The sequence below is a fragment of the Alosa pseudoharengus genome, unplaced genomic scaffold (genome assembly GCF_046254945.1).
Source record: "Alosa pseudoharengus isolate Yale_2024_CS ecotype anadromous, Long Island Sound unplaced genomic scaffold, YU_APseudo_1.1 YU_APseudo_1.1_scf_3, whole genome shotgun sequence".
Lineage (NCBI taxonomy): Eukaryota > Metazoa > Chordata > Actinopteri > Clupeiformes > Clupeidae > Alosa > Alosa pseudoharengus.
In genome coordinates this window covers 1,321,551-1,332,915 of record NW_027468718.1, presented here as the reverse complement: position 1 = coordinate 1,332,915, position 11,365 = coordinate 1,321,551, and the positions used below count along the sequence as shown (strand labels likewise).

The 11,365-nt window shown below is 46.4% G+C and overlaps 1 protein-coding gene and 2 non-coding genes across 3 annotated transcripts in view; 1 reads left to right on the top strand and 2 right to left on the bottom strand.

Moving 5' to 3' along the window:
* Positions 1 to 2,192: 2,192 nt before the first annotated feature.
* trnal-caa (transfer RNA leucine (anticodon CAA)) lies at positions 2,193 to 2,303 on the bottom strand. The gene is made up of 2 exons: positions 2,266 to 2,303; positions 2,193 to 2,238 (listed from the first exon to the last, which is right to left on the bottom strand). It is a non-coding gene; the product is annotated as a tRNA-Leu (tRNA).
* Positions 2,304 to 2,880: 577 nt separating this feature from the next.
* On the bottom strand, positions 2,881 to 2,991 carry trnal-caa (transfer RNA leucine (anticodon CAA)). Its single transcript has 2 exons — positions 2,954 to 2,991; positions 2,881 to 2,926 (listed from the first exon to the last, which is right to left on the bottom strand). It is a non-coding gene; the product is annotated as a tRNA-Leu (tRNA).
* A 489-nt stretch (positions 2,992 to 3,480) lies between these two features.
* The window catches only part of dhrs12 (dehydrogenase/reductase (SDR family) member 12), a 16,087-nt gene continuing 8,202 nt past the window's right edge, over positions 3,481 to 11,365 (top strand). The window contains exons 1-4 of the mRNA XM_076262487.1: positions 3,481 to 3,667; positions 4,888 to 5,021; positions 7,798 to 7,880; positions 9,104 to 9,196. Of these exons, the coding sequence (XP_076118602.1) occupies positions 3,612 to 3,667; positions 4,888 to 5,021; positions 7,798 to 7,880; positions 9,104 to 9,196 (366 nt within the window). The 5' untranslated portion in view covers positions 3,481 to 3,611. The remainder of the gene's footprint in view (positions 3,668 to 4,887; positions 5,022 to 7,797; positions 7,881 to 9,103; positions 9,197 to 11,365) is intronic.

Sequence of the window (11,365 nt, the reverse complement as noted above, 5' to 3'; positions counted from 1 at the left end):
TGCGGTGTGAACGGGGTCCTTTTGACCTCTGGAATGACCATCTAAGCAAATGGCAGATAAAGTCTTCTAATACTCAGACATCTACACGAGGTCGCTGTACATCATGAGTAAGCAGCAAGTAAGAAGTTCTGCACGCGCGCGCGCGCGCACGCACACACACACATGAAGTGCTCTGCTTGAGTCTGTTCCGTACCCCTCGGGGCCAGCGGTTCTCTCTTAAAACTTATTTTAGTCTTTTAGCGGCTGATGGATGCAGAGTTACGCCCACATAAACTGCGCTCGCGGTTGAGGGCGGACGAGGGCAGTTCTGTGAGAACGGAAGTGGCTCGCGCACAAAAACATTCCCAAATGTCAGGCATTCGCAGCAAAACCCACGAGCAGCTGACCGTGCCTTGCTCAGCTTCGGCAGGCCTACTTTCACTGCCGTATGAAGCCACGCGACGCGCACAACTTGAAAATAAATAATAATAAATGACGTCGTTCCAAACCTTTGGCACGAACCAGCGGCAAACATGCCCCCGCTTTCCCCGAATACCGCGAGCTACAGCGCCGTAGTCATGGCAGCTGATCACTGACTGCCAAAAACACGGCGCGAGAGCTTGCGCTGCGGTTTGTTGTTAATTTCACGGTGTTGGGTCGCTGGTAGATAGACACAGAAATAAACAAAACGTAGATCACGTAGATCGTTAAAAACAAGTATCCCTGACTCATGAGTTTAAAAACACAGCTGGGGAATTCCAGCCTCCGCCTTTGCTACACGCGCTTCGTAGCTGGCTGTCCGCCGTTGGTCCCACCCGTGACGCGCGTGGGGTGAGCTGAACAACTCGCATGCTGGATGGCATCTCTGACCCACGCGCTGTGGTATTATTATCCCTCGTGCCCTACATATCGCGGGCTGAGAGTGAACAGCCCGCGACAACATCTGCTCGATAGCCGAGGACTCTCGCAACGTCATGGACGCATGAGTGTTTGTCTTCAGTGTGCACACACACACTTTATCTCATTCATTACACACACACACACACACACACACACAAACAATACAACCACAACTGTAACAACGGGGGTCTTTCAAAAGGCTACTGGCACTACGTCATTGGCAAAGAAGAGGCACAGCCCGTGCGTTTGGAGGAGCAGGGATAGACTTTCTTTTTCAGTGCGCGCGGCGCTGCTGGGACCCGTCCGGTCACTGCACCCTACCTGCATCTACAGTGTCCGTGAGGTCGTAGTTGGCCGCACTCTTCGGAAACTCCTTCAGCTTTCTGCTGCTGAGGTTGAGACGGCCGGAGCTGGCTGCCTCCTCCAACGCGCGCTCCAAGCCACGGTTCAGAGACACGCTCGTCCCGGAGCCTACCCCGCCGAGGGTCGCGCCTGCCGCGGCAGAAGCGAGCTGCGTGTGGGGACGCGGCTCCGGTGCCAGCGTCGTCATTTTTTCGCTTCAACTGAGATCTTCAAAATAACTGACTACACCGATGTCCGTTTCCCGAGTGTTGTACGAGGACAGCCCGAACTGTGCCTGTGCGCGAGTTTCCTCATCCCCAGTTCTGCTATGCTGTGTGGGAATAATGCGCACGCGCAATCAATGCTGCCCACCGAAGCGTTCACTGGCAGACACGCGCCTTAACGCTGGTCTGGAGGCGACCCCTGCTGACCAAAAGGTGAACTACGTTTGCAGTGCACAGAGATATCGGGCAGTAGCCTATCACAATGTGCACAATAAGGCCCAATTCTCCTCTGTGCTTCCCCCGCTGTTTTACAGTGCAAAGTAAATCCAGTTGTTCGACGCAAAGGACTGGTACTGCTCTCCATTCACACACACATCCAGACTCAAGATACCCATCTGAAGTGAAACGTAACCAAAATTAGCCCAGCCTATATTTTATTTTATTTTATAGCCATAGGCTACAAACACACAGAACAGAGTATGAGTCTTCTAGAACCATAGCCTATTTATGAAGGTGAACTGAAACTTGTTTCTGACTCGCATCTTTCGTCCCGTTTTTGTGTGTAGCTAACTGCAGCCTTCACGAGCAGCCAGTTCTCACGACACAAATGTCCACACAGGAACAACAATATTAGGGTGTTTCACACAAAACGATTTTATGAAAAAAATGCTTTAGTTACCATTTACTTAACGGAGATGCGTAGTACAAATGTTCACTTTGAAGAAACCGAAGTGACTCAAAAAGTCATGTCAGAAGTGGGATTCGAACCCACGCCTCCATTCGGAGACCAGAACACCCATATGTATGGAAGGCTTGTCACCTTGAGTCTGGCGCCTTAGACCGCTCGGCCATCCTGACACATACATACAGTGTGTAGAAATACTAAATATGAATGCCTTATCATAATGAAAAGTACATTTTAAAGGAAATAGAAACAAACCCCAAATCACAATCAAGAGAGAATTCAGTACAATTAAATAATGTCTTTTGTTAACAATGTCCTCCCCTATATCGTGCTCGTCTCCTGATATAGCAGCACAGCCGTACATGCACAACAGTGTTATAAACGCCAACGTTAGAGTAAAAAGTTGGCAGCCAACTGTGTTTAATCTCTATTTCATATTTCGTCCTTTTCACTCAGCTCCAGATCTGCCTGTGGCAGTCGGACTACCAGACTACCTCTTAAAAGTATAACTCTCGATTTTAAGGTAGGTTGATGTTTGGACGGATGTTGGGTCAGGAGAGGCGGCGGCAGCCTCAATAATTTTTCTTATCTAATTTTACAGCCCATAAGTTCAAAGTCCAGGCATTTTGAGCTTTTTGTCGCAATTAGCCAACTGCTTAGATAGCCATTGGATAGTCTCACTGAGAACCTTGGCCTATCAATTCCGTAAGACACGATATGTTTTGCTATTCGTCAAAATAGCAAAAAGCATGTCAGAAGTGGGATTCGAACCCACGCCTCCATTCGGAGACCAGAAGACCCATCTAAATGGAAAGCATTTCGCCTTGAGTCTGGCGCCCTAGACCACTCGGCCATCCTGACAACTAGTAAAACTCGCCAGCCCAATAGGTTCAAAAAGACGTTAGTGGTTTCATAAACATGGATTATATCCCACATGGATATAATCCATGTTTATGGAACCTATGCATGCATATCTGTCCAATTTGCTCCATCTGTAAACCACGACAGACTGCTTAATACGCCCGATTTCTACGTTAACGTTAAATATGTTAAAAACGCTGAGTAGCCTAACATTAACGTTAGCCTATTAGCAAACGCTATCAATATCAGCTCTATGTTAACAGGCTAACATGATTGCTCACAACTATTGTAAACATTTGGGAGCTGCGAAAACTACTACCTGGCCAAAAATTAAGTTGCTTTAACAACAGAGGACAGCCCGTTGAGAAAATTCATCTTAGGATAAGAGCTAGGGCAAGCTGGCTAGCGCTGCTAGTTGCCTGGATAGCACCTAGCTAGCACGCCAACACCAACTGTAAAGTGAACTCCGACACATACAACACGGTTATTCAACAACCAGTCATCCTTACAAAACACACGGGGCGTGCCGCACATTACATGTATAAGCGGTCATCTGATTCTGTGTTTCACATAATTATTTTGGAAAGGAATGTCTGCATGTGTCTACGATTCACCCGAAAATGTCTATCTACAGAAACGCAGTCTGGTTTGTTAAAGGACTACAGGAGTATACCAAGTAAGTGCTTGTTTTTAGCCAAACACGCTATCACCATTCTCTGCTATCACTCATTAACCTGTGATTTTAGCCTATGCCATGAATCAGCAACGCAAACTTACGAAAGTACATTTCATAGGATTTCCTAATGTTTACGTTGCTGACAATACGGTGATTTAAAAGCATGTATTTAGGCTACTCTTTCACTATGGTTTGGCTACTGGTTGAAATGTCCTTGTCTTCTCTACAGTAGGCTAGATTACTACAAACTAGTAAGATCGTTTTTTGGCAACATTTAGGCCTAGTTTCTAGATGTTACTCGAAATGTTCCAGCCAGAGTGAAATGGCTCTGGTTCCAGTATCAAAAAGACAGACATAAAGTATGTAACAGGCATTCAAGTTGTTACAATGGGGAAAGCGATACGCCCTGTCGCCTGCAGGGGTGGCTATCTAGCCACTTTCTACATTCCTATCCTCAAACAGCCTTTGTTGTCTTTCCCATCTGAATGTGAACTTCAGAACCTTTACGGCTTCGCGTACATCTGAACAGTGAACTTTTTCAGTTTCAGATGTGAGCAAAGTACTGCTGAGGAAGCGCAGTTGCGTTGCACAACTGTAATTCTAGTCTAGTGTTTGCGCAATTTTAGGGTCAATAAATATTAAGAACTTCCTTTTAGTTGTCAATGTAACCTCTGTGTTCTATTGTGTTCTGCTGTGTTCTTCTGACCCCTGTGTTCTGCTGTGTTCTATTGTGTTCTGCTGTGTTCTATTGTGTTCTGCTGTGTTCTTCTGACCCCTGTGTTCTGCTGTGTTCTATTGTGTTCTGCTGTGTTCTTCTGACCCCTGTGTTCTGCTGTGTTCTATTGTGTTCTCTAATGTTCTCCCTCTGACCCCTGTGTTCTGCTGTGTTCTATTGTGTTCTGCTGTGTTCTTCTGACCCCTGTGTTCTGCTGTGTTCTATTGTGTTTTGACCCCTGTGTTCTGCTGTGTTCTATTGTGTTCTGCTGTGTTCTTCTGACCCCTGTGTTCTGCTGTGTTCTATTGTGTTCTGCTGTGTTCTATTGTGTTCTGCTGTGTTCTTCTGACCCCTGTGTTCTGCTGTGTTCTATTGTGTTCTCTAATGTTCTCCCTCTGACCCCTGTGTTCTGCTGTGTTCTATTGTGTTCTCTAATGTTCTCCCTCTGACCCCTGTGTTCTGCTGTGTTCTATTGTGTTCTCTAATGTTCTCCCTCTGACCCTAGGAGTGGCTATGAGGCTGCAGCCCGACACTTCAACCCCTCTGACCTGGAGGTGACCCTGAGCGGCCGCTCCTTCGTCATCACCGGGGCCAACAGCGGCATCGGCAAAGCAGCAGCTCAAGAGATAGCCAACAGAGGTCACGCACGCACGCACCGCACGCACGCACCACACGCACGCACGCACGCACCACACGCACCGCACGCACGCACGCACGCACGCACGCACGCACGCACGCAGGCACGCACCACACGCACGCACGCACGCACGCACGCACGCACGCACGCATCCATAATTTAAAAACTCACTGTTAAGAAAGAAAGTTTCAATGGCGGCTGCTTCTCATAATATCAATGTATCTATGCTAACCAAGCTGTAGACTGACACCTGCAGTTTTGAATACACTAGAGAGACTCTGGCATAACAACACCAGCCTCTATTACAAACTAATCAAGAGACAGGAGAATATAAACTATGCTGCTCGACAATAGTGCAGACGTCTGTGCAAATGTGTGGATGACTTCGGTCAAGTTGAAAAGAAATGGACAGATTCGAACGAAGTAAGCTATGGGATTATGACTTCACATCAAGTTAAAACTTAAGATGCACAGTCGGAAAGCTCCAATATCTGAAGTGGGTGATTATAACGGCGTATTCACTATTTAACAATGTAGCCTCATGGATAAGCAGTGTAGCCTCATGGATAAGCAGTGTTTCCCACAGAATTAAATTCTATTTGTGGTGGTAGGTAATGGGGGTGGGGGTGCAAAGTTAACTTGAATGCAACAATTTTGAACAAATCTGTGGTTATGATGCCAAAAATGTTTTCTTTAAACATGCGTGCAGGTTCTTTGAGAGACAAGGAGAGGCTGTGCATAGTTGCCCATAGCTCTACAATGGAAGGATTTCATCCAGTTTAAATAGTACAACATAGAAAATCATTGTGTGGTGGTCAATGTTGATATTATGGTGGGCCGCCACAAATTACTCAATGTATGGGAAACACTGGATAAGGTAATGTCGGGAAATATGCCCCCTTGTGACACTGTAATGGGGGAAAACATGAAGCTGTATCAGCATATTACACCAAATATGATACTGTAATGTTAATTTGTAACGTTCTGTGTAATCTACATGTATTTAGAACTAGGCCCACTGCTAACATCGAGCAATATGCTGTTTCACCTTGTAGTGGCGCTCGACCTTAACACAGCCTTCTGGAGCGTGTAGCTGCAAAGGTGCTTAAGGCAATAAAGTATCTATCTATCTATCTATCTAAGGTAGTTATATTCATGAGAAACGCCCAGATTTTGGGGTTGCTCCTCCAAAAACGAGTAACTCCATGTAAATGACAGATTTAAAGCTGCAGTTGGCAAGATTTTTTTGATCATATTCACTTAAACCGACACTATGCTCCGACAGAACAACATAAATCAGCCGGTTTTAGAAATAAACCCGCACTTTTACCTCCACCTAGAGCCTGTTATTTGTTTTGCAAAAATCCACAGCTCCCGTTTCTTCTGGTCCAATCAGAGCAGGGCTGTGTGAGATCTGACTGTCAATCACAGTCTGGTGCAGTCTGGTGCGCACTGACGAGCACAAACTCGATGAGAGGGTGCTGGGTGGTAGTGGGGGAGGGGCATGAGAGTTGTAAACATTCAAAATGTTGGCTAAGTCCCCTCAATCTGTCAGACTTGCCAGATAATGGAATCATACATTTGACTTAGAGATATTTGACACTCACTCACGCTCACACTCACGGACACACACACACACACACACACACACACACATTTACACGCTCACCCTCACACTCACCCTCACACACGCTCACACAAATGCTCACACACACGCTCACAGAAATGCTCACACACACGCTCACACAAATGCTCACACTCACACTCACACACGCTCACACAAATGCTCACACACACGCACACACTCACACTCTCTCACACTCTCACACACACGCTCACACACACACTCACACACTCACACACACACTCACACACTCACACACTCACACACACAATCACACACTCACACTCACACTCACGCTCACACTCACGCTCACACACACACACACTCACACACTCACACTCACACTCACGCTCACACACACACTCACACACACGCTCACAGACTCAAACTCAGACGCTTACACACTGACTGCTGAGGGAATCTCCAATCCATCTTTGTGTGTGTGTGTGCGTGCGTGCGTGCGTGTGTGGGGTGTGTGTGTGTGTGTGTGTGTGTGGTGTGTGCGTGCGTGCGTGTGTGTGTGTGTGTGTGTGTGTTGTGTGTGCGTGTGTGCGTGTGTGTGTGTGTGTGCGTGCGTGTGTGTGTGTGTGTGCGTGCGTGTGTGTGTGTGTGTGTGTGTGTTGTGTGTGTGTGTGTGTGTGTGTGTGTGTGTGTGCGTGTGTGTTGTGTGTGTGTGGTGTGTGTGTGTGTGTGTGTGTGCGTGCGTGCGTGTGTGTGGTGTGTGCGTGCGTGCGTGCGTGCGTGTGTGTGTGTGTGTGTGTGTGTGCGTGCGTGTGTGTGTGTGTGTGCGTGCGTGTGTGTTGTGTGTGCGTGCGTGCATGCGCACGCAAGTGTGTGTGTGTGTGGTGTGTGCGTGTGCGTGTGCGTGCTTGGTGTGTGTGTGTGCGTGTGTGCGTGTGTGCGCGTGCGTGCGTGTGTGTGTGTGTGTGTGTGTGTGTGTGTGTGTATCTGATGTGTGTGTGTGTGGAACAGGTGGCACAGTGCATCTGGTGTGTGTGTGTGTGTGTGTGTGTATGTATCTGATGTGTGTGTGTGTGTGTGTGTGTGGTGTGTGTGTATGTATCTGATGTGTGTGTGTGTGGAACACGTGGCACAGTGCATCTGGTGTGTGTGTGTGTATCTGATGTGTGTGTGTGTGTGTGTGTGTGGAACAGGTGGCACAGTGCATCTGGTGTGTAGGAGCAGAGAGCGGGCAGAGGCCGCCAGAGAGGAGATCATCCAGCAGAGCAACAACCAGGTTGGCATGACAACGCTCAGGAGCTGTCCGTCACTGCTTGGGCCCACTCCTCACAGTCAGGGGCAATACAACCCCATTACCCTTAAAGGGGCAATGCAACCCCATTACCCTTAAAGGGGCAATACAACCCCATACAACCCCATTACCCTTAAAGGGGAAATACAACCCCATTACCCTTAAAGGGGCAATACAACCCCATTACCCTTAAAGGGGCAATACAACCCCATACAACCCCATTACCCTTAAAGGGGCAATACAACCCCATTACCCTTAAAGGGGCAATACAACCCCATTACCCCATTACCCTTAAAGGGGCAATACAACCCCATTACCCTTAAAGGGGCAATACAACCCCATACAACCCCATTACCCTTAAAGGGGATATACAACCCATTACTCTTAAAGGAGCAATACAACCCCATTACCCTTAAAGGGGATATACAACCCCATTACCCTTAAAGGGGATATACAACCCCATTATCCTTAAAGGGGATATACAACCCCATTATCCTTAAAGGGGATATACAACCCCATTACCCTTAAAGGGGCAATACAAACCCATCACCCTTAAAAGGGCAATACAACCCATTACCCTTAAAGGGGCAATACAATCCATTACCCTTAAAGGGGATATACAACCCCATTACCCTTAAAGGGGCAATACAACCCCATTACCCCATTACCCTTAAAGGGGATATACAACCCCATTACCCTTAAAGGGGAAATACAACCCATTACCCTTAAAGGGGCAATACAACCCATTATCCTTAAAGGGGCAATACAACCCCATTACCCCATTACCCTTAAAGAGGCAATACAATCCATTACCCTTAAAGGGGCAATACAATCCATTACCCTTAAAAGGGGCAATACAATCCATTACTCTTAAAGGGGCAATACAACCCCATTACCCTTAAAGGGGCAATACAACCCCATTACCATTAAAGGGGATATACAATCCATTACCCTTAAAGGGGCAATACAACCCCATTACCCTTAAAGGGGATATACAACCCCATTACCCTTAAAGGGGCAATACAACCCATTACCCTTTCATTGTTTATTTCATTAGGCTATTGATTGAATTGACATTGTTGTTTTTATTGCTATTCTTCTTATTATAGTCTGACCAACATTTTATTTGTGTGTGTGTGTGCGTGTGTGCGTGTGCGTGTGCGTGTGCGTGTGCGTGTGCGTGTGCGTGTGTGTGTGTTTGTGTGTAGGAGGTCCATGTGCACATTGTGGACATGTCCAGTCCCAAACAGGTGTGGGAGTTTGCTATTGGATTCACTCAGAAACACAGCATCAATGTACTGGTGAGACACGCACGCACACACACACACACACACACACACACACACACACACACATACACACATACACATTACACACACACACACACACACACACACAGTATTGTAGGCCCGTGGGCTACACTGGAAGCTGAGCTTACCTGGTGTGTGTGCGAGAGCAGTGAAAAACAAACAGAAATGAAGATGTTTGATCTGTTTATTTTTTTATTTTTTTTTTGGGGGCTTTTAATGCCTTTAATGATAGGACAGTGGAGAGTTACAGGAAGCGAATGGGAGAGAGAGTTGGGTTGGGATCCGGAAAGGACAATGGGGCAGGAATCGAACCCAGGTCACTGGCGTATGGTGCAGGTGCCCCAGCCAGTTGCGCCACAGCTGGGGCCTGATCTGTTTATTTTAGTGTCCGTGGCAACTGACACACCACTGTAGAGTGGAAGCTAACACGCCACAGTTACCAAGGTTACACTGGAAGCTAGTGATGGGCAACTGAGGCTTTGGTGAACCACTGAACCACAGCAGTGTGAAGCTAGCGACACTAGCTGAAAGAAAATCATACACATACATTTTTCAACATAAAAGTCCTTAACTAAACCAGTATTTTTGGTTACATATACAAGGACTTTTATGTTAAAAAATCTACATGTGGCGGCCATATTGATTTTTTTTTATCAGTGTCACTAGCTTTACACTGCTGTGGTTCTATTTGTCAAGTCGTTTTCGGAGCTGTTTTCGGTTCAAACGGCCAGGGAACGCTAGCCTGGGTGCCAGCCGAACTTAGTCCCGCCCACAAGATTTGAGGTCGGGAAGTTCAGTCTGGCATTGCTCGGTTGTGGAGCAACTATGCTCGCCCCAAATCTGGCAGACCAATCAAATTGGGCTTTACGATGATGGACAGGTGAGCACCAGCGCCTCGTCTATCATGTCATCTGAGCACGCTTAGGTTCATTATGTTTGCAACAAAAACGCTGTGGCTAGAAGGAGACAGATGGCTTCTAAAACCCCATATGAAAAATGCATATTATTTCAATGAGGTTTTATCACTGAAAACGATTATTTCTGAAAACTTTGGCCAAAGTTGAGATGTGTGAAAACTCATGGTTTCACTTTCATCAACAGAAAACAGCATGTTGCATTGTGACATGTTGTTCCCTCGTTCGTTTGAAATCTCTGATGACCACCTGTTCGAGGGATTTGCGACAGCCTTTCCCAGCTGTTTATAACATGTTTGTAGCATATCAGTGTTCAACAGAATTATTTTTAAAAACGGAGGGGATATAGGCTACCCTACTACGTATCTCTTAGATTTCGCTAATGAGTGTTGTAGGAGATATTGACGGCACTAAAACTTTTACAAAAGACCAGAAAACAATGCTAAGACATTTGTGGAGAAGAAGGATGGTTTTTGTGTTCTTTCTACATCTCACAGTAAGTTATTTTGTTACTCTGATTGGTTAGGTCTATCCAATTGAGTGCAGAGGCATTCCCCCCCCTGTATCGGTGGAAACACTCTCCATAATTACGTCCCAATGGAGCAGTATGAGACTCATATTCTGACTAGAATTGAGTATGACTACGTCAGGCTAAGGGAACACCCTCTGAAGTCCAAACACGACTCGTCAACTTGGTCTAGCCCAGAGTACTACGAGTTTGAATTTCCAAGATGGCTGCGCCCATTAACAGTAAAATGTGAGCCTTATATGCTCTGTTTATTAGCAGTTCTGTTGGATTTGTGTCACATTAAATCAGTTGACGAAACAACAGTGTCCAACCACTATCTGTTGGTATGATGTTATGACGTTTGTTTGGGTAAAACACTGTAATGCTTCGTTACAAACTGGCTGGTAACAACTGCTAACAATAGCCAAATGCTAACACACGGTAGCGCAGCTGGTTGACTAACAGAATGCAAACAGCTCGTATGACATGACGTCACTGACGAGCTACGAGTTCACTAAAAGACAAATCGAACGGGGCATAAAGCTTCATTTGCCCATCACTAGTGGAAGCTGACACGCCACAGTTCCACGCTTATGGTGGAAGCTAACGCTAACACGCAACAGTTCCAGAGGGTATAGTGGAAGCTATTGCTAACAAAACACAGTTCCAGAGGTTACAGTGGAAGCTAATGCTAACACACCACAGTTCCAGAGGGTATAGTGGAAGCTAACACTAACA